Source organism: Caretta caretta, chromosome 8, assembly GCF_965140235.1.
Source record: "Caretta caretta isolate rCarCar2 chromosome 8, rCarCar1.hap1, whole genome shotgun sequence".
Taxonomy (NCBI): domain Eukaryota; kingdom Metazoa; phylum Chordata; order Testudines; family Cheloniidae; genus Caretta; species Caretta caretta.
In genome coordinates, this window is record NC_134213.1 from 34,668,873 (window position 1) to 34,692,066 (window position 23,194).

Consider the following 23,194-nt stretch of genomic DNA (forward strand, 5'->3'; position numbering starts at 1 on the left):
AGTGCCTACTTGTTTCTCGGATTCATATTTTTAGTCATTAAACACTTCCCCACGCTATGCCATCCAGTTGATTAGATCCAACATTTGCATCTTTTAGAGTACATTTTACCAAAAGTAGTAGATAAACACAGTTCTCTGTCGTTCTAAAGAACATGGAACAGACATGTCAGTCTAGACCAGCGTTTTTCAAACCGTGGGTCGCAAGCCAGTAGTGGGTGTGGCATGAAAGGGACTGGGTCGCCTTGCTCTGGTCAGCACTGCCTACTGGGACATTAAAAGTCCCGTGGGTGGTGCTGCCCAGCGAAGGGAGGCTACTGCCTACCTTTTCTGACACTGCGCTGCGCCCTGGAAGCGGCCAGCAGTGGGTCTGGCTTCTAGGCGGGGGGCCACGGGGCTCCACGCGCTACCCCCACCCCGAGCATCAGCTGCGCCCTCCCATTGGCCAGAGAGTCGTGCAAAGCCACTTGTGCACCTCCGCCTAGGAGCTGGACCTGTTGCTGGCCGCTTCCGGGCCGCAGTGCGGTCCATGGTGCTAGGACAGGCAGGAAGCCTGCCTCTGCACCCTGGCTGCACTGCTGACCGGGAGCCGCTGGAGTGAAGTCTGTGCCCCAATCCCCAGCCCTGAGCCCCCCCAAACCTGGAATCCCTTCTTGCACCCCAAACCCCTCATCCCCAGCACCACCCCAGAGCCTGCACCCCCAGCCCAGAGCCCCTCCTGTACCCCAAACCCCTGCCCTAGCCCTGAGCCCCCCCAAATCCCTCATTCCTGGGCCTCATCGCAGAGCCTGCACCCCCAACCCAGAGCCCTGATCCCTTCCTGCACCCCAACTTCCTGCCCCAGCCCAGAGCCCCCTCCCACACTCCGAACCCCTCATCCCTGCCCCCACCCCAGAACTTGCACCCAGAGCCTGACCCTCTGCCCCAGCCCTGAGTCTCTCCCACACCCCAAACCCCTCATCCCCATCTCCGTTGGGTTGCGGACATGAACACTTTTCTTCAACTGGGTCCCCAGAAAAAAGTTGGAAAACCACTGGTCTAGACAGTTAATTGCCCAGGAGTTTACATTTGATGTTGATGCTAAACTGTGATTCTGTTGCCAGTGTCGGAGAAAATATATCGAAGTATCAGGAATAAGCTATTGAGGTTTCATCCTATAGACTTCTTAAGGTATTTTTAGGCTACCTGTTAAACCTACAGGATCTAGTCACTCACTAGAATAGAAATCACACCATGGGGCTCCTGTCACTTTGAAATGGAAAATAAAAATAGTCTACTCTGGAATGTCTTACTTTGAATCTCTCTTAAAAGCTGGCACTAACCCTTCTTGCCTTGATTCAGAGATTGTCAAACTTTTTAATAGCATGTACGACTACATTCTAATTGGGGTTTCTTATAGATCACCTTTAGTCTGCACAATTGTAAATATCTCTTCTCTCGCTTCTAAACATAATAATCCTGTGGTATTTATAGCAGTTTAAATGGGGAAGTAATATTAGGGAAGTACTGAGTGATTTGTGGCCTGCAACTTGGGAACCTCTGCTAATTGAGCTATCACTTTCAGACTCTAGTCTTGTCTGGCTTTTTTCTGTCTGGAGTACTACTTTAGGGCTCAAAAATGCCTGCCCACAAGGGCAGATCAAAACCATATTGCAGCCTACTTTGGCCACAGGAGCTGAACAAAAGATTAGGCACATGTTGAAAACCCTGTGTAGACAGCGGAGTAGGATATGGGCTTTGAGTCTATGTACTCCTGAACAGTTAAGGGAAGAATTCTGGTCAGCTTTCAGGTTCACTGTTCAGAACCCTAAAGGTAGCAGCAGTGAAACCGACCTGGATTGGTAAACTTCCTGCAGCACAGGGAAGTGCAGAGTTAGTGGGCTGACTGGGGGACAATGGTGGAGGATGACCAAGAAAAGAACTGTGGAGGGAGATAAAAGGAAGAGTAGAGCTGTAAAATGTCAGAGGAGCAAACAAGTACTGGGTATTGGACTTGTTGAAAAATAACCTCTTTGAATTATTGGGGTTCTTCTATGGCTATCAGATTCTGATTATAGTATGGGAAGAGATAGGATTGTGTCTGCAGTTGTTTTCCCATTGATTTGACAATCCAATATGAGTCTCCTTCTGCAACCTTGTACTTACTACCTAAATTAACCCTTAGAACAAGCATTCTCCGTTATAGGGTTTTAATTTGAGGGACAGGTGCAGAGTAATTCTCCTTGTTTTCTTATTGTCCTTTTTTTCCTTTCGTCCACTCCCACCTCTGTAGCTCTGTTCTTTTAAAGCTATAGAAGACCCTATTCTCTCTGCCTAGCCACTTCTCAGGGCTGCCACCCGGCCTGCCTATGTGGGGTCACTCGGCTCCCCATGAAATACTTATTCTCCAACGTACATAAGATTTACTTCACTCTCTTGCTGATTCCATTCCGGAGGGGAGCAAGTTGAGAAGTGGAGAAACAGCTCGCTGGAAGAATGTTTAAAAGAAGCATATTTCTTGAAGGGAGGAGGTAGGAGTTTTGGTAATATGAAGTTCAGTATCTTCTAAATATTTAGAACCTGAAGGATGAAACCATTGAACTTGATTCTCTAATACTGAACCCTTAAGAACCTGTCTTCAGGATTCCATCTCTCCCTCCTTCCAGGCTATTCAGGTTTCCTCAACTCTCAACCTTTGATACTTATAAGTAAGGTGAAGATTTTGTCATGGTTATTTTTTGTAAAAGTCATAGACAGGTCACTGGCAATAAACAAAAATTCACGGAAGCCGTGACCTGTCTGTGACTTTTGCTGCTGTGGGCCCCATGGTCCCATTCTTTCCCCCTCCACGCACCTTGTGGCTGGGAGATGCGGGGTTCCCCCTCTGCCCACGGCGGCTGGGAGCTGCAGGGTGACCATATTTCTCAAAGAGAAAACGGGACATCCCCAGCCACTCACCCGAGGCGTCCCCCTCCCCCTGCCGAGGCTGTCTCCCATCACTGGCACCCTGAGGAGGGCCGCCGCAGGAGTCTGTTCCCTGTTGCTAGAACCCTGCCAGGGCCCTGCTGGCTGCCAGCTCCAGAGTCCCGTAGCCCGTGGGGCTGAAGCAGAGAATGTCACGGAGGTTTCTGGAAGTCACTGATTCTGTGACTTCCATGACCTCCGTGACATAAACATAGCCTTAGTTATAAGCTGTTGCCATTTACAGGTTCCTTCTCTCTTCCTTCCTCCCCAAAAAGGTCATTGAAGGCCTGCGTGTGTGCTGTTATCAATAGTTTTAACACAACTTTGTTTCTAGAGCAAACTTTTCTGGAGTTCTAAGCAAAGAATGTGAGAAACTTTAGATGAGATCACCTCTTCCAATGATCTTGTCTGATTTGCCTCAAACTATCAAAATTAAACCTGGGGCATTTTGCCCGTAAGACTTCAAACCAATTTATTTTGTTTTGGCAAATCAGGGTCAAAACCTTGCTTGTAATAAATAGGTGGCTTTATTTTGGTGTAACAAGTACATAATGCAGTCATGTTGACTTTAATATAAATTTGGTTTGGACAACTGTAATCTTTAAAAGCATTTGCCTTCTGGCTAAGAAAAACTTCAATGCCCATTTTACAATTTCATTGTTTGAGGTTTTTCTCAGTGTTCTGGCACCCCTTTAAGTGTTTCTTTTTCATTGTATAACCAGATCCTTTTTTCTTCACTAATAGGAATGGTATGTTAGGGTTCAATCACTCTTGCTTTTTTTTACATACCATTACCCATCAATTCAATTAAGATTGAAGAGAACACTTTTCATTTGTTAAACTAAATACTGAAATATTAAACGACTTAAAATAATCTGAGAATCTGGTGGCAGCTGCATGTTCAGGTTTTCTGAAATACAGTTTGTAGTCTGAGTTCCTGGTTGACAATAGGTGTGAAGGCTTTTGGGGCTGTGCTGGCAATATGTTTTCACTCTTACTGTTTAGGTGCTATCAATATAGTCTCTGTAATCTTGGTAGCCTGGTTCACCTTAATGAACTGAACTATAATTCTCTTTACAGTTGTCTGTGAAGATGAGAGAGGATCAAATCCCTAATTTACCCACACAGTGTGGGAAGGAGGTCTGTCATTGATTCATTTGGCTTCTTTTTCAGAGAGAAAAGGAAAGGAAGACATTACAGTAGCTACTCGGCAAGGTTTAAAACCTTAGTCATTTTTTGTTGGTAGCTAAATTTCACAGTTTCAATTAAAATAATTCCTAATTGGCTTTTCTCTTATGTTCACTAATGTAAAAGCTGGCAAGATCTATCTGTAGCTTCTGGAAATTCTTGTTCCAAATTTCTCCCCTCTCTCAGGTCTCTTGAATGTGTATCCTTGTGCCCTGGTAACCATGTAATGTGGTTTCAGCATGTCTGTCAAGAGTTTCATTGTTGATGTTCATACTTGTTATAATTTTTTTTGTTTTGCGGCAAAGGTTCTAATTTGCCTGTTCTGTTTTAACTTGGACATATTAGACTTCTGGATTGTTCTCCAGAAGATCTAACTAACCTCAGAAACCGAACAACTGCTTTTAGTAGCTTTTGCGCCATTGGATCTGGCATGAGCATTTCTAGTTCGGTCTTCCATTCCACAGTTCTATGCTAAAAGCTGAAGAGGCTTCTTTACAAGGAATGTTTGCTTCTGTTGGGATTCCTGGGGGATGAGAAGGTGTCCGAGAAATCTGCAGATATTGTTGATTTCATGCCTAGACCTGTAGTGTAACCTAATACTGGGCACTTTGCTTTTAGGCCAAGAACTCATATTGGAATACAAATAGGACCCAGTATTTTCTGAGAAATTAGGTGGCAAATCCTGGACTCCATCCATTTGATGTTAGGGATTTCATACTGGGGTCCAAACTGTTATACCAATAAAATAAAAACCAGCAGGATCTCATTAAAGGGGAAAAGGCAAAATGCCACATTTATTGTGAATACAGAAAGAATCATAGTAAGCAGTTAGTTTATAGCTATAACATTCCATTCAATTTCATATTTATACACACACACACACACACACACACACACACACACACACACACACACACACACACACACACACACACACACACACACACACACACACACACACACACGTTCTGCAAGGTTGTTATCATAGTTACCAGCCTTAGAGTTGCTCATGCCAAGCCACTGGCCAGGTGGCCTGGACATGAGGGGGGAGCAGGGCCTTGTCAGATGCTCATGTGATGCTCCTGGAAGTTGGTTTGCAGAATCAGACCCCAAAGTTCTCACTTTCTAGAGCCCATTTTATTAGGCATTTCTTCCTATGCCAGTCTATGGGAATTGCCTCCTCATGCTGTTGCTGAATCAATGAGCAGACGGCACATTCCTGACGGCTCCGTGCTGCCAGATGTTATCTTGTTCTTTGGTTCTCGCATTCTTGAGGCTGTTGGGTGCATTCCACTCTGCCCTTCTGGGGTCCTCTGGTTATTTCCACTTGACGTCTTCTTCAGCCGATGGACACTGCATTCTTAGGCTGGCACCTCCCTGATCATTCAGTTATTATCCACACCACGCATCCATCCACATACATCCTCTCTCTCTATTTTAATCACAATTGTTAACAAAGCAAGATGAATACAACAAAAGGGCGGGGAGTCTATGGGTGCTGTTTCTGTTGTTACAGAGTATTGCTTTGAGTATCTCTGTGTGAGTAGTAGTTACAAAGAATTGCTCTGAGAACAGTCTCTGTCTTAGAATGTACTAACACAATTAGCAGCTTGCAAGTTTCACACACAGAGGGAGAGAAACAGTACCAAAAACCAAGAGACCTCTTAATTAGTAATACCCTGGAATTTAAACTATGGGGAATCAAACTCATTTGTGATTTTAATACAGAACTTCTTTAATAAGATCCTGCTGGTTTTTGTCTTATTAGTATAACAAAACTGGGGTAAACTGTGCCATTAAAAGGCTTTGGCATTCTTGCTGTTTTTCTTTTTGAAAATTATTCTAGCCTTTCTGAAGTGGGGCATCCCTATTCCTGAGGATCTTGCCATTTCCACTTAAACTTCTGTACATGATGGATTGATTTAAATCACTTTGATATAAATTAGCAGATAGGAAACCTTGACTTAAAGAAAATTTAATTTTGTTTTGCATTTGTACTTTAGTTCATTTCCTAAGGAGAGGTAGATTCTCATTGGTTGGTAATCATTAAAACATGTTTTGAAACTAAATTAGCTTTTACTCTAAGTGTGGTACTACTTTTTGATAATCAGGAGGATACACTAATCAATACACATTTATTTAAGCAATTATATAGCTTAACTTAACATTCCTTTATTCAGAGTTTTAATTTTTACATTTGTTACAAAATGGTAGATGATGCATTTCCTATTAAATCATTTAATTTTTTTACTCTATTTGTATGAAGCTGCATTTGGCTGGAAATTGAAATTTAATTAAATGTAAAAACCCAACATTTTAAATTTGTTTTAAACTTGCTGGATAAGAGAGTGTTATCAAAATATATTTAGTATTTGAATCTGCTTTATTAAATATAGTTGGTGAATTGAACTGCTTATTTCTGTCCTTGACATCCTTCAAGATTTTAGATCTAGTAGATCTCATTTCCTCCCACCTCATTTTTAATCATAGATTAGAAGAGAAAAACAAACTTTTCTGCTTTTTCAGCTACCAATCCATTTCTTAATTTTGAATGAACTGAACTAGTTGAATAAACTGAAATCAAGAGAATATTAGGAGTTGCCTGCAGAAGAGGTTGCTATTGTCAAATTCTGGTTCCATTTGCTTAGCCAATATGTTTCACCAGTTCAGGGTTTGACTTTCTTTAAAATTTCAGCAGCAAACATACACTATTTGATTTTCTTTATCTTTAATCATTTTAATACATCATAGTAAATTTAGGACTTTGGCTCTCATAATTTCAGACTTAATTTTAAATTGGTTTATTTTAACAAAATGTGTAACTTAAATAAAAACATCTGATTTAAAATAAAAATCCTAGATTTTGAACTTTGATTTTTAGTTTATTTTGTTTTGTTTTTGTTTTTTGTCTGCAGTGCCCCTATATCTTTGAGGCTTCACCCTTCTAGTCTAGCCTTCTGTGGGTTAGGATCCATTAGGATCTTGAGGGAATATAAATGATTTAATTAGACTAAGAGTGTTTCTGAACTACTTTAAAGCATTCCCTGTCAGTGACAACATGCTGCTTCTACAAGGCGGTCCATGATTGAGTTCTAATTGGAAATTGACCTGGACCTAGTTTTATTTTAACGTTAGCACGTTTTTGCTGGGGGGGATGCATGTGGAAGCAATCTTACTGAAGAATAACCAAGAAATGCTGATTATATTCCATTTAACATTATGGCGTAGAGTCAAAAACTATTGACACACATAGCTAGTACACTGGTGCTGGGAGCCTAAAGTGTTTAGTTGTTGGGTGGGAAGATGGAATTTCCAAATCCATAGTGGATAATTATAGTAAAACAAAGACTTGGTTAAAATGCTAAATGTAAGTCTCTTTGCTTTCAACATAATTTTGTCCTCATCTTAGCCGATGTTTATAACTAAGCATAAGTATGAAACAGTGGAGCCTGGCAGCTGTTTCAGAGTAGTAAGTCTCTCCTGAAAATTCCTTCCTTGAATTATGAAAGCTTTTTTTGCTGACAGCAGTTTGTTCACTGCTGGTATCAAGTTACACTGTTAAAATATAGGACTCACCATTTCTGATGTATTTCCCTGTGAATTTTGGTTTCATTACCAATCTTCCCTCACCTTGCTACAATGGAATAAATAAGTGGTCATTTAAGGCCAGAAACTAGGTTGTTGGGTTTTTTTTAATTTGCAACATAAATTAAAATGTATGGCACTCCAATTTAAAACAAGTTTCCAGCAAGCATGAAACAAATCAAAGAAATTACCAGCCTCATCTAGAGTCCTTGGTATTTAGAGACCCTGAAAGAGAAGAAGGGATAGGATAAAATAAGATGAGCTCCCCACAGAAACTTGTATGAGGAGAAGAGGAAGGGTGGTGAACAGGGTTCATGAATAGTGGGTTTGGTAGAGATGGAGAATTTGCTTTCTTAATTGTAAAAATTTGGTAAGTGGAATAGTTTGCACTAAGAGATCTGATACAGGTAAGCAGCAGAAATGTGAACTAATGATTAATAAACCTGTAGAAAAGGGTTTGTAAAGAAAAGACTATTAAAATCTACAGTAGACTGATAAATGCACCAAATATTAAACTGACTCTATTTTCTATTTCTAGCAATTATGAAATTTAAAACCACTGTCCTGTTTCCCCCCATTTCAAATAGGAAGTAGAAACTAAAACTGTTAACTTAGAAGTTGTAGATTATGCCTGTTAGTTTTATTTAACAATAGCATAGCAGCTCTACTCTAGATCTCAAATAGTGAAGCCATTAATTAATTTATACCAGTACAAGGAAAAGAGCTGCAAATAAAGCCTTGTAATACGGTTGTTTTGTAGTGTGTGAAGAAGTAGGCACTGTCGTGAATACTTACAAAGTAGGGGATAAGCTCGGCATAAATCCAAAGTCAGTGGAGTTACTGAAAAAAGAATTTAACTGAATGTAGTTGATGTCAAATATTGAAAGAGAAATATGATTGCTGTGTCTGGTAAGCATTTTTTAGCTTCACCAAGTAAACTAATATTTGAGCTATGCAGTAGTTCTCTGTGAAATAGTTGTCCAGCATTGCCATTTTTGGACCAAGAGTGATGTGTAATATGGTGTTGTTACTTTCTACATAGTTGAGTAGATTTCCCTTATACATTGAATATCTAATCTGCTAGTATTGGTTCATTCTACTCTAGCTTAGTAGTATACTTCTCGTGCACCTGGACGTGTGCTTACTGAGATCTGTGTGCCAGTAAAGTAGACATCACTAATGGCTGACAAAATTCCAGTTGGCAGCTTACTCACAACTGCCTGATATGTTCAGAGAATCTATTAGGTATTACCTGGGTATTATGAAAGGAAGCATCCAAATGAATGAGGAAACATGAATGTGTTCTCTTCAACAGTTACATAGAGGTTCCAGCACTGGGTGCTGTACTAGTTAGAACTAAAACTGTTTAAATCATCCTAATGACTCACATCTTTCATGGAGATCTGTTGGCTTCCACCATCTTTGTCTTCAGGTCAACAGCTTTTTGATCACCTTATGCAGTCTATTGGGCTGTCATGAAAAAGAGGAAATAAGAATCTAGAAGACTTCAGAATTCACTATCCATTTCTTTGTTTAATCTAGACTTCTTGGGTTTGAAATTCAAAGATAAGTGGTTAACTGTAAAACAGGCATCTCAACATTTTTTTCCTGCATGGGTCAGTCTGTCTTCATGCTCCATATTATCAAGCAACTGGCTGTGATTCAGAGGCATGCTGGTGGTTCACTATTGCGTCAGCAACTTTTGTCAGGCCTGACATATTCACCAAACCTAACATGCTGTTGTCATGATATATACCCAAAGAGTGGCATGTAATAAGTCATTTGGAAAACTAACTCACTGATCATAATATTCTTGTGTGAGGTATGCACAGGCTGTATACTAAAAATTATGGGTATGTGCTAGAATTATTTTCTTTACAATGTGTTTGCCAAGTCATGCAGAAGCCCAATCTGCCTTAGACCAAGGAATTTGTACTTGTTAGTCTGACTAGCCTGATCATCAGGCAGTGACAATGAAGGCACATTTACATAAAAGGTAAATGAAGACATTAACTTGGATAGTTGGGTGGAAGAGTCTCTTAAATACAGGTCTCTGAACCTTAAATAAGTAAGTGAATCGACTTATTATATACAATATAATTGTATTACAAAAGCGTATCAAGTCAGGTCTTTTATGAAAGCTGATGACACACTGATCAATATTTATTTTAAAATGATTCTATTAACATTATATGAGGAATTGTGGATACTCACTGGTATTATGTTTTGAAGTCTGTGAATGAACACAAAGAAACTGGTTTTCTCCCAGACAGGAGGGAAGGCAGCTATCTACTTGTCTCCAGTGAAATTAAGCAAGGTGTGTCCAAAAACAATAGAAGCCTGAATTTCAAACTGAAGGCTAGAAAATAAAGCTCTCAATTACTAATTAATTACTTCACAAATTGCAAGGAAATAAATCTTTGCAGGTGACTTGAGCAAATAATTCATCCACCTGGGAGAAGTGGACCCTTCTTCTGGCGGTATTCTAGTTGCTTCCCAACAGGTGGAGGCAGTTGGGTTTAAACATCTTACTTCCTGTCCGCACACAAAAGACAAGGGGTTATTACCTTTGGTATCCAGTTCAGTTTGACTATGGATTCCTTCAGCATGGCTGTTCTCACTCTTCTCTATGAACCTAAAAGTAATCTTAAAAGTGAGAAATCATCCAAATGACCTCATACTATCCTCTGAGGCCCTGGTGTGGTAGTCTTATGCAAACAGACGGATTCTTGTGAGCAGGAAATTTCCTAATCAGCATCTCAGGGAGAAACTCTGACTTAGAAAATTTGTGTGGAAACACACCTGTTAAAAAGAGATGGTAGTTATAAAGACTGAGTTGGTATAAAAGTAACTCATAAAAGGAGAACCCCACTGTCATGCTGTTGCAGACTATGGTGCATCGATGCTTGTCAGGTCAAAGATGAAAGACATGCCACATCTTGTTCAGCCTGTGCTCTCTGCAGTCTAGCCTATTCATATGCCTGGCTATCGCCTCTCTAAAGATCTAGGGCTTGGTGTTGGTTTTGAGCCTAGATGAATGAGACTGACAGTTTTATCAAGGTCACCAGCCCCTTATTTCCAGGATTCACTGCTGCTGTACTGCCAGTATGGGTATGTCTACATTGCAATTAAACGCCCATGGCAGCTGACTTGGGTCAAGGGGCTGTTTTAATTGCAGTGTCCCAGAGCCCAGGCTCCAACAAGAGGAGAACTTCTACACCGCAATTAAACAGCCCCTTACCCTGAGTCAGCTGACGCAGGCCAGTTGTGGGTTTTTAATTGTCGTGTAGACATACCCTGAATGGCCCAGAGCTATATGTTCCTCAGAGCCTTCATTTTAAACTAGGTGTGCTTTTCTCTACCTGTCACCCTTTAAGCCTATTGTGGCTACCATCTTCTTAGAGTTCTGAAATCTGAAGACAGTGTTGCTAGTAATGAAGAAGACTGTCCATAGGGTGAGTGAATTAGCAACCATTTTCTGTCTGCTTTTGGTCTTTTATTAATCATTGTAAGGTGTACCGTAAAACTATACCTTCCTTTTTCCTCAGGAAATATATCTCTCCATCTTATCTATCTCATTGTTTCTGAACTGGCATATTCCTTATCTGCATGGTAGTCTTAAAATTGTCCAAATAGAACTTTAGATGTGAAGGAAAATCTGCGGACTCTTAAAGTATCTGGGAAGTATTGGCCCACCTTTGCTACTTACCAAATGTAAGATGCCTGTACCTTTTATTAGAAGGCTGTGTGCTCAAGCTGAGAAAAAATCCTCAATACACTTATTTTTAAAATAGTGTAGCAGTTGTAACACTTGAAGTTCAGACTCTGAGCAATTAGGTTGGACGTAAGATTTATATTTTTGATTTATAATACAGAATTAATTGTTCTTGCCTGTAAAGAATTATGACCTTTTCAGTGTTTGATTCTTCTTGATGAATGAACTCTTACTTGCTGACTTCTTTTAGAAGACTAAGCGGCATTGAATTGGTATAAAACAATTGCACATGTCCTACATGACCAAGTGAGTATGTTGATCCTAGCTTGCAGGATGGAAAATGTGGGGAGGGAAACAGTTTTTCTTCAGGTTTCAGAGTAACAGCCGTGTTAGTCTGTATTCGCAAAAAGAAAAGGAGTACTTGTAGCACCTTAGAGACTAACCAATTTATTTGAGCATGAGCTTTCATGAGCTACAGCTCACTTCATCAGATGTGATACATACATCTTCATACATGCACTTCATACATCTGATGAAGTGAGCTGTAGCTCACGAAAGCTCATGCTCAAATAAATTGGTTAGTCTCTAAGGTGCTACAAGTACTCCTTTAGTTTTTCTTCAGTTGTTGGCTTTGAAAAAGAATCCCAAATACTCAGTTTGTAAAATACATGTGAAGAAAAATGCCTGAAAAGTTAATGTCAAAGCAAACTTGAACTGATTTAAAAGTGACCTACTAAGAATTTTTTAAATGGGAGTGTACCTATCGGTGCTTCTGTATGCTACATAAAGAGGGCCTGAAAGCTTATAACGTTTTTTTGGTAATCAGGAATGTCAACTGGGTTTGTTGGCAAACCTACTGGAAGTCTCAAGATGTGTATTGTTAGAGTTCAGACCTCTTGAATGAAGGATCATTTTTCCAAAATGCTAATTAATAATTGAAGTTAAATAGTCTGACTAAAACTCCTTTGCTTGCAGTGTTGTAGCTATGTTGGTGCCAGAACATGAAGCACACCATAGTATGTGAGGTCATAGCCTATTCTCTTTGTTCAGAAGAAGAGCAGCTCTGTGGATCCTGAAAGCTTCTCTCTTTCACCAACAGAAGTTGGTTCAATAAAAGATATTTCATCCACTTTCTCTGCAAAACACCCTTGTTTTAATAGCTCAACTTTCACTTTTTTTTTTCCTTGCAATATCACTTCAGTACTTCTCAAGTCATCTCTGTTTACATGGAAAACTCCGGTCCTGTCTAGAAGGCTAAGGCAAGCAATTCTACAGTTTTTAGATTTTTATACATCAGAAAGAATAGAAGAGGCCACTAGTAGTTATTTGTAGCCTTCCCTACCCTTCCACAATATTGAAGGTTGCCTTTAATTGTAAAAATATGTGCTTAATGCCTCAAGTAGCCAGATTCTTGAGTTATTTTTGTGCTGAATTCATCTAAAAAAATTCTAGTGTGGTCATTTGGCCCTTTTTCAAAAAATACACCCCAGAATACATTTTCTGTATATCAGATAGCAAAGCATGACTCTAGCATCAGTAACAAATCATGTATTCTGTGCATATTTTGATTAATTGGTATTAAAGGCTTGGGGAAGGAGCTTTTAATGTTAAGGAAGATTTGTGTTGAATGTATCCCACCTCCTGTTTGTTGGGGTATTTCAGCACATTATCAGACTTGCCTCAGTTTTCAAATCACTTTTGCAGTTCTCTTTTTAAGGTGTTAGTCAAGAATTTCTAGCTAGAGATTTGGAGTTCTGCAGTATCCTTGTCAAAATTACTAGGAACAGCATTAATCATATTGTGAATAAAGTTCCTTAATTGTTACTAGTCACATATAGGAGGACTTAAATGGAAAATTCTAAGTATCCCATTTATATTTCTGTATTGATTTTAGATTAAACGTTATGCAGTTTTTTGAAGGCAGAAAGGAATTTAGGGGGTTGTTAGAGCCAACTATAGTAAACATTGATATTCTGCATTTTTTAAAAGTAGTCATTTTATTCATTGTTTTGCACATACAAACCTTTCTTTAAGGAAATATTCTCCTATAGTAAATGTAGCTACAATTAAACTATTTAATTTTTGGTTGTTTGCAAATTAAGTAAACTTTTTTCTGTCATTTTAAGTTCTCTTGTTTTAGTTAAGTACTTTTAAAGAAATTTTAGTAAGTTAACATCCTCTAACTCTGAATCTCTTTACGCGATGGAAGAAAAGCATCTTTGTTGATTTAATAACCAGTGTTTGAGAATATCACTGCAAGTAGCCTGTACTGAGAACTGTACTGGATAATTCAAGACCGTGATAATGGGCTATGGAACTTTCTTTGAGGTCAGCAGTTCATATCTGGTTCTGCTTGGTAATGATTCAAAGTTGAGACTAAACCACCAGCACATACTATCTTTAAATGATTTGGGTTGCTTGTCCTTATTGAGTTCACAGGTGGCTCTGTCTGAATTACCCACCACCCCAGTTGGCACCATTGATTGTTGATTGTGGCAATAGAGAGTCTAAAGACTGAACAAGAATAGGGAGGGAACTATTCTCTCAATCTTGCAGATGGCTACTCCAAGGTCGTAGTTGAGGCATACTGTCAGTGATGTGTGGAAGGTATTGCTGTATATTAAATAGATGAGTACAAAGGGTTCTGTCTCCAGAGCCATTAATCTGTCACCTTTCATGAGCAATAACTCATATTCCCTCTGCAAGAAACTTTCTAGACTCAATAAAGAAACAGACTGCATGAAGAGTTCAGATACTCAGACTTTTTCAGTCCATAAAGTGTAATTGAAAGCAACATATTGGTGTACAGTAAACAGACTGTCCGACACTTCACTACTGAGATTTCTAGGCAGTCCGCTTTGAAGTGGTGTGACTACTAATTTTACATTACCATAAAACTGGACATTTCTAGATATTTGTTTGAGAAGGCAGGAAAAAAAGAGGCAAATTCAGTTTTATGGTATACACAGTTTTAATAACAAAACCTTTCTGTACACTGCACTTCAATTTACTCCATTTTGTATTTTCACCCCCACCAGAAAATGGCTCTTTAACATGACTTGAATACAATGCATTTGGGACTCTGCTTTTTAATCTCTGGTCTCAATGTTGGTAGAAAAAGTTCACTACTGTGTTAAAATCTGTGGGTTTTTTTTAAACCATTATGAAAGTTTAGTTGAAAGTGTAGCAGATGGAGCCTTTTGTATGCTTGCTTCATAGATCTGAAAGCTTGTTGTTGTTTTGACCTTATTAGGTAGTATGAGTTTGCCTACCTTAGATAGTAGATAAGATTTGATTAGATCCTAGTACCTTTCCCTAGTACTTTTCTCTAAAGAAGGTGTTTAATACAAAATATGAAATGCATGATCCCCAACTTGACTACACAATGGCATTTAACTGTGCCACTAGCAATCAATGGATGATCATTTAAAAGAAAAAACTGACAGCCTCAGTTTATGGATAAATCTCAGTTCTAGTTCTGGAAAGAGGAATTGACATGAATGACTTGACACTACTAATAAACCTCCCTCGATTTTGTTTTATCTGTGGGAGAAGGAAGACTCCATCCCCCTCTGAAGTGTCGTCGTGTGGAAATCCACTTCTTTGGAAGATGAAATCTAGTTTTCCAAATTGATTACATTAAGCTAAACAGATAAGTTTTAAACTACTCCAATTACAAAATTCAATCAACTTTCATTTCATTAAACTAGTAAAAAAATTAACTTAGGCACATTAGGAAACAAGTGTTAGTGCAGATTTCTGTCTTAAAAAGCAAGCTGATATTTCTGCTCTCAAGTGTTGGCAATAGGTGGCTGTCTTCAAAGGGCTGTAGCTTGATGTGGACACAGACACTTGAATTTGCACATAAATTAGTTTGTCATTGAAATTTAGCTTAATCCCCCAATGCTTATGGGCCCGGGTAGCCTTACGTCTGATAACAGTATTAACCTCCTGTTGATTGAGCACTATTAAGTAGTACAGGAACAAGACTTGACTCGCCCAATGCCTTATCAGGCAGTTCTTCAAAGTTAAAAAATAAGTGGGGAAAAAATCCACCATTGCAGAGAAATTACTAGAAATGGGAGAGCTCGTTCTTCCTTATTCTGGTCCACTCAAGTACTATGATTTAAACTGGTTCCAGATGTTGGATTCAAATGTCACTGAGACTGAAGGGGGGGGGGGGGGCCCACAGGATGAGCAAATTGGGTGGAGAATGGAGCAGAGGGTGAGTGGGCTTTGGAGAATGCTCTAGAGGATGGCAAGCAATTCTTCAGCTGTCTACACACACATTAATTGTGTGTGTAAAAGTGCTAAGCTCTAAGAATTCCAGCTAAACTTGATAGGAGCTGTGACTGCATGCAGTGCATCTGAACGTAGACACAGCAACCAAAAGATGGAACGTAGGTCGTGGTCATTCGTCTTGCTACTGGAACACAAGTTAAACCAAGCCACCTTGGCTTGTGCTAAACAAGAAACACAAGAAATAAGTGTTTGGCAAACGAAATAAAATTATTGTGGTGATGGAGTCACAAACAATTGAATGGAAAACAATTTTTAAATCACTTGGAATTGCTCCCTCTAATGAGTTCTTGCAAAGGACACTGGCATAGCTCGCTACTTACTGCTTATTATTAGGGAAACCTGGTTAAATTTTCATTGCCAGCATTTGGCATCATCTAGATTACATGACCGCACACTACATTGAATGTAATATTCACTGCTGGGGTCTAATGTGTGAACATCCAACAGTCGTTCGCTGAATGGTGGGTGTTGACTTCTGAAGGCTAAATGCTGCTAGGGAGTTGCAATTATGTTCTGAGGCAGTTGGGAGATTAGCTTTGTGTAAAATGGGTGATTCAGAGGCTGCTAAATCTTATCTTGTCTCCACAGCTTACATGGCATTAGATTGTGTGTGTGCCTTACTGCTTTACCATCTCTAGGCAAGGCTGAGCCTAAAGTACTGGTTCAAAAGGGGTGTGGGTGCATTGGCTGAAAGCTGGTTCCTGGAAGTCTGAGGGAGGGGAGAGTGATGAAATTCTAGAGGACTGGATGGTTACTAATGGCTGGGGGCAAACATTGTTCTGTTTGGGTTTTGGGGCATGGCAAACAAGGGGAATGGTTTTAGACATAGCCCTGTTGACAAGGTAGGCTGGAAGCCTGCTAGCATTCCTTAATCATGACTGTAAACTATGTTAAAAATGACTGCTAATAAGGACTCATATTCAGAATTGCAAATGCAACACAGCCACATACTCCTGGGGATAGCATGACAGCCATTGCCCCACCCACTACTTCCCTCTCCACGCTGGAGTGAAGGATTTCAAGTCACTTTTCCACCAAAGGACAACAGTAGGATCTTATTGGATAAGGAGAGAACATACTCTTGTGTTAGGGGCTGTGAGCAGCAGAAATTTAGCCCTGACTTCCTGAGTGGGGATACCGCAGCAAAAGCATTTGATTACCCACCATTGCTGGAATGATCAGTGATTCTAATTCCTGAGCACATCTGTTTGCACCTAAGGCTGCACTTGCAAAGACTCTTATGAAAGCTAGCACTTCAAGGGCTTGATCCTGCCCGCTAATACCCAGTAATTTACACGACTAAAGCTAGTAAAGCTATTGTGCTTTCACAGACATGCACAGATTTTTAACAAGATATGAAATGATGCCTGCTCACATATCGGAGGGCAAGACTGAAGCTTAGATGTAAATGAAGGGCCACGAACACTTAATATTTGTAAAAGATTAAATAAATCTTTTTATCACAAGTGGTTCAATATACTTGGTGCCAGTAAATCTACTTTTTGAACTTAGATCTGGCCTCACTGCATGTGTGATTTAATCATCAGAACATCCTTCTCATCCTCCTCCTACCACTTCCTCTGTATGCTTAGAAGGTACTCTATATGGCTGAAAGTAATTGGGATAGTTGTAATGCAAGATAATCAGACTGTAGTTGGGTTCTAACAGTAAATGGGTTCATTAAAAAAATTATGGGAACCTAGTCTTTACTGAATGCACTTGCCTTAATAGAATACAAAATCTTGGAGAATAAGAAAATGTATATATTTTTTTTCTTGCTAATTTGGGACACTACAGTTTCATGTAACATAGAATCATAGAATATCAGGGTTGGAAGGGACCTCAGGAGGTCATCTAGTCCAACCCCCTGCTCAAAGCAGGACCAATCCGCAACTAAATCATCCCAACCAGGGCTTTGTCAAGCCTGGGTAACGCATTCCAGTGTTTCACCACCCTCCTAGTGAAAAAGTTTTTCCTAATATCCAACCTAAACCTCCCCCACTGCAACTTGAGACCATTACTCCTCGTTCTGTCATCTGCCACCACTGAGAACAGTCTAGATCCATCCTCTTTGGAACCCCCTTTCAGGTAGTTGAAAGCAGCTATCAGATCCCCCCGCCCTCATTCTTCCCTTCCACAGACTAAACAATCCCAGTTCCCTCAGCCTCTCCTCATAAGTCATGCGTTCCATAAAGGTAATGGGAAGCATGTGGATAGCACAAGAGAATAATTTAAAAATATTTATAAAAAATATTATCTGAAGCCCCATTTATTTATCTGAGACCTATTTCTTTCACAATAAAACATCACAATGTTGTATAGTTGTACCCTAAGTGTGTGTAAATATAATGCTGAGTTTACTAAAAGCAAACAGACTTGTGCACTGACTATCTGTTCTAAAAGTTTTTAGAAGTTTGGTACAACACATAATTAACATACCTTGAATAAATCAATAATTACAGTATGTCAACACTGAGGAATTGTTTTCTCCAGTTGTGTGCTGCTGCTAATTGTCGAACACTGCAGCATTTGACACAGAACACATTTTAAATATATATACATATTTATATATATAAATTCCCCCTTAGTCTAGTAACTTTGGTTAAAGTTTACAATATTTTGAGCAATTTTCTTTAAAATATTGTAATTTTATATTTGTGGTGTCTAAAACCACTGTGGCTGCATAGATCTCCAAATATTTACATGTAATTTCATAATAGAGTTTATAGCACATGCTACTTCTGGATAAAAGAAAATTGAGTTTCCAAGGTGAGTAAATAGCAAATAGCATAGGGCCTTCTCATCTCATATCACTGAAGTATAAAATGAAACATTTTTCAATTAAATACTTTCTAAGCTAATTATAATTTATCAACTGAACAATTAAAAAAATGTTTAACTACTTTGACTTTGGGAAGGTTGGGGGTTTCACAAGAATAGGATAAGTGAAAGCTTATATTGCAGGGGTTAATTCTGTCTCCAGAGAAACCTGTCGGGTTAGTGCATGAAAATAGCTTCTAGGCAAGATGAAGAAACTGCTGTGGGGAGGACAGGAGAGGGCTTCTTCCCTCCCTAGTCCCTTTTCACCCCCAAATTGATATTTGCTTTTCGTTAAAATTTGCATTCAGAGTACTTACACATGAGAAGCTGTTGAAATACCCTTCATTCATAGTCCCAAATAATTTGCCTAAATTATTTGAAAAGCTGTGCCAATTGTCAAGTCAAACCAGAGATCTAATCAGAGTTAAACACATTTAATACTTAAAATTGATTGCATTGTATCGAGTCTTCTTACATAAGCACTTGAGTACTTTCTAAGCATTTGGAGAGTCGGTTTGTAATTCTATAAAACTGCTGTATTGTAAATTTGCTGTGAGCTTTAGCAAAGGTACATTTAGGCAAGGCTGACTATCAATATGGAGGTAGGAAAACAATATTTAAAATCACCAGTCTCCAATACGCTTGAAAAATCCCCTTCCCATTCTTCTCTGATTGTAGATTTAAGAGTCAGATTATCACAAAAGGAAAATCTTCCTGCAAGTCAACCTTGAAAAGTGAACTGAGCCAACTGGAATGTTTGTGATCACATAGCTACAATGGAACAAATGTAATGTATGTTCCCTCACAGATCTCTGTACATATATCTAGCTTCCTTTCATTCAGACTATTTTCATTAGAAAAAGTAGACTATGGAGACTTAAGTATAAATATTTACACATAGTCCTATAATTACATAACATGAAACATTGTACATGTTTTGAGGTGAGCATCTTTTTAGACTTTCAAACATTGAGTGCAAATTTAATATAATCATTGCTGCTTTAACACTGAAAATATGATTTTATTAAAAAAAAAACTTTAAAATACTGCACCACTTCAAAAACAATGCCTCCATTAAATAGTTTGGAAAATTAGGATTTATGTCAACATTTCTAAAAATTAGAATCATATGTAGGTCCCCATCAATTTTAAAATAAGTTACTTATCTGGTTTTAATTTTTGATGACTTGTAGATATTATACTTCACATTCTTTATATGGCAGTTGCTGACACTTGCACTGTCCATAGCCATTAATGATGATGAAAGGTCCTTCATGGGTGGGTTCATATTCATTATATGGTCCTTGGTCTGACATGTTTGACATATGTAGCCGTGTTTGGGATCGGAGTTGCCTGTGGTTTTGAATCATTGAACACTGCCTAATTCTTCTTAATGTGGGAGGGCAGCATTTTCTGGAGATGAACACTATAAAAATGATAAAAAAGAAAGAAAATAATAAAGCCATTGTTCCTGTAATTACCCGCTGAGTGAAGATGGCATTGTTTGGTTCAGTGAAATGTTCTTCAGTAGTAACGACTATGCCTGCAGTAGTTGGAATTTCTTTGTCTCCCATATGGAAATTTGATGAGCTTATTCTTTTTGTATACTCAGTAGTTGGAGATCTGTAACTCGTAACCATGGATGTAACAATAGTTGATAAATTCCAGCAAAGCTGAAAACCGTAAACCGCATCTAGAATATCCTCTCCTTGGGTGTGGTCTGGGCTGTGGCACAGTATGGAGTGCTCCCACCGACCTTGAAAACCACTCAGCCATGTGGCTAATTCACATATCTTTGGACTGCATTCCCACAGATTGCTGGAGAGGCCCACTGTAGTTATGGATGTAAGTGAATTTAAGATCTTGGAATCCAGAGTGGTTAGCTTGTTGTTATCCATTAGGAGTATTTTAAGATTAGGCATAGTTTCAAAAACTGTCAAATCAATGGCTTTGATTTCATTTCCAGTCAAATCCAGTTTTTCTAAGGTGCCCCAGGTCCACTCCATCCCACATGTCAAGTTGCTAATTTTGTTCCACTGCAAGAAGAGCGTGTGCAGACTGCTTAGCCGTAGGAAATGAGCAAAATTAATCTTTGTCAGCTGGTTGTGCTCTAGGTGAAGCTCCCTCAGTTTGATTAATCCTGCAAATCCATTGCGAGCCAAACTTCGCAAGCGATTTGTGCTCAGATCCAGAAACTCCAGACTACGACAGTCCCAGAAAAGGCGGACTGGGATAGTCCGCAGGGAGTTGGAACGTAAATGCAAGGTTTGCAACTTGCGAAGTCCATAAAACAACTCAGGATGCAGAGAGGATAACTGATTAAAAGAGAGGTCCAAATTTTGCAGGTTCAGCAGTTGGCTAAAAGTTGTGTTGGGCAAATAAAAGATTTTGTTTGAATTTAGGATTAATTCCTTAAGTTTATATAGTCCTTGAAAAGAATCTTCTCTTACTGTTGCAATTTGATTATGATCTAAGTGAAGCCAAGTAAGTTGACTGAAGCTTGCAAATTGATCCCTTTCAAGTTCAGAAATATAATTGTGCCTCAGTGACAAACCTAGAGAGCCCTTGTCAGTGGTGTTTGGCACTGAGTGAAACCCCTGAGAGTCACAGTAAAAGAGCAGCTTCTCACAGCGACATTTTGGTGGACAAGCCATGCCCAAGGCAGGCAGCAATTTTAAAACCATACTCATTGCATATAGTGCTGCCAGCATAGGAGCCCCTAATGGCCACTTGAAATGTAAGCCTGCAGAATATAATTTAGGGAAACAACAAGATAGGATATTCTTATCAGATCATGTACACTTAGAACATTATGGTGAAAGATTTCACTGCAGATTACTTTCATGCATCTCTAAAAAGCTACTTCTGAATGTAAGAACGAATAAACTTACTAAATACAGAGTACTTGGATATTGTCCTTCATACAAATCTTTATCTACATTATAATCTTCAATAAGTGACAATCTGAACATGCCTTTAAAAGGCTTCAGTTCAGAAAATCTGTTTTTAGTACCTCTGTTTTTCTAAAGCATAGCTGTTCTTTCGTCATAAAAGGTATATATAAATGTGTAAACTTACCCATTCTTTTGAGTACATTGGAGGTTGCATTCAGTCGTAGTTTTAGACTCAACGCAGTGAGTCTGTAAAAGGCTCTAATGTAAGACAGCCTTTGAATAATTTACTGTTTTCTAGTGTCCTTCGATATTAGTGTAAGACTGAATCCACCATGCTCTCTCAAAATACTCCTTTTAAATTCGTTGGCTTGATTTCATGTGACAGGTCTGTAATTGTGGAATCAATGCTGAATATAAATTGTTGGTTTTTTCCTCCTCCTGTGACTGCTCAGTGGTTTTATTGAAGCTCACGTTCTTTTTCCACGGCTGTGGGTTCTTTTAATCTTAACTTGTTGATGGCAGATGTGTGGCTTATTGCTGAGAGAAGCTCCTGTAGTAGCATGAGTGCATTTACTGAAAAGCTTTTCAGGGAAACGATACAAGAATGGATTTGCTTATGCGCTGCGACCACACAGAACTGTATATAGGCTGACGTCACTTGGTGACGTTCCTTTTGTTTGGGTTTTCCAGAAGCTTTTCTGTTTTAAAGCATTATGATGCATACTGTGATCCTGTTAAACTACTGATAGAGGAAAAATCAACTGTAAGAACACTTCATCCGTACAATTCAAGGAGTAAGAATGATTTGTAATCAGTTTTTTCTATAGTACATTTTGCTTGCTATCTTCAGACAGCCTCAAGCAGTGTACAGCTAGGATTGTGAACAGTCTTTTAATCCTGGCTCTTGCTCATTTTGTATTGTATTTTCCTGCACATAAATAACTTTAATAGGAAATGCACACATTGTTTGAGTAGTAATAGGAGAATGCTGATTTAGCACCAACTGGAACAGTGAAGTGAATTATCTGGCATTTTAGAGCTGCATACCACTACATTCCTTCTTTGTCTTTAGAATGAACAAGAAGGAAAACATTTTGCTTAGATATTGCTGGAATGTGGGGAAGTGAAGCTAAGTTGTTCACATCTCCAAAGTAACAAAGAAAATAATAAACTTACAATTAAGAACGACAAATCTCTGAAAAAATAAAACTTCAAGTGTGTGAAATTCGTTTTCCTTAGAATAAACTAGATTTTCGCTACTTTCAAAATCATATTTTTCTCAACTTTTAACAAAACTGAAGATGATTGTTCCTGGGGATTGGGTGGAGGTAATGCTGTGCGCTCTGCATTTCAGGCTGGGGCTCAAATCAGGTTTGAGATCAAGTGAGGAGTTTGATGGTTCACTTTAATCACCAGAAGTTAGCTTCCTCCTCATCCCCCCACCCCCGTGACTAGAAGTTCACATTAGTTTTGCTGGGAATCTGTGCAACAGAACGTCCAGGCCAGAACAACAGTCATGTTGCATGTTTAGAATTAAGATGCACTGGTAGAACTATGTTCTTGGGAAAGCTTGTAAAGCTGTCTGCCTGTACTGTTGCTGCCAAGTCAGTGTGTCTCATCAAGAGCTCAGACATTCAATGAGATTTAGAGGAACTACACTCTTAACTCGCTGTATGCACCCAGGGTACACAAAAATACCACTTATTTTCCATGATAACTGATAACACAGGGTAAATGAGCTGGCGAATTT

At 39.1% G+C, this 23,194-nt stretch overlaps 2 protein-coding genes and 1 long non-coding RNA gene across 3 annotated transcripts in view; 1 reads left to right on the forward strand and 2 right to left on the reverse strand.

Moving 5' to 3' along the window:
* Positions 1 to 23,194, forward strand: part of CTNNA1 (catenin alpha 1) — a 204,159-nt gene that overhangs the window by 103,631 nt on the left and 77,334 nt on the right. The gene's annotated exons all lie outside the window — the stretch shown is intronic.
* On the reverse strand, positions 5,019 to 11,869 carry LOC142072975 (uncharacterized). The gene is made up of 2 exons (XR_012669613.1): positions 9,928 to 11,869; positions 5,019 to 9,183 (listed from the first exon to the last, which is right to left on the reverse strand). It is a non-coding gene; the product is annotated as an uncharacterized LOC142072975 (long non-coding RNA).
* On the reverse strand, positions 14,381 to 22,086 carry LRRTM2 (leucine rich repeat transmembrane neuronal 2). Its single transcript, XM_048859988.2, has 2 exons — positions 21,629 to 22,086; positions 14,381 to 21,293 (listed from the first exon to the last, which is right to left on the reverse strand). The coding sequence occupies exons 1-2, from the start codon at positions 21,630 to 21,632 to the stop codon at positions 19,747 to 19,749; spliced, it is 1,551 nt and encodes a 516-aa protein (XP_048715945.1). The 5' UTR covers positions 21,633 to 22,086; the 3' UTR covers positions 14,381 to 19,746.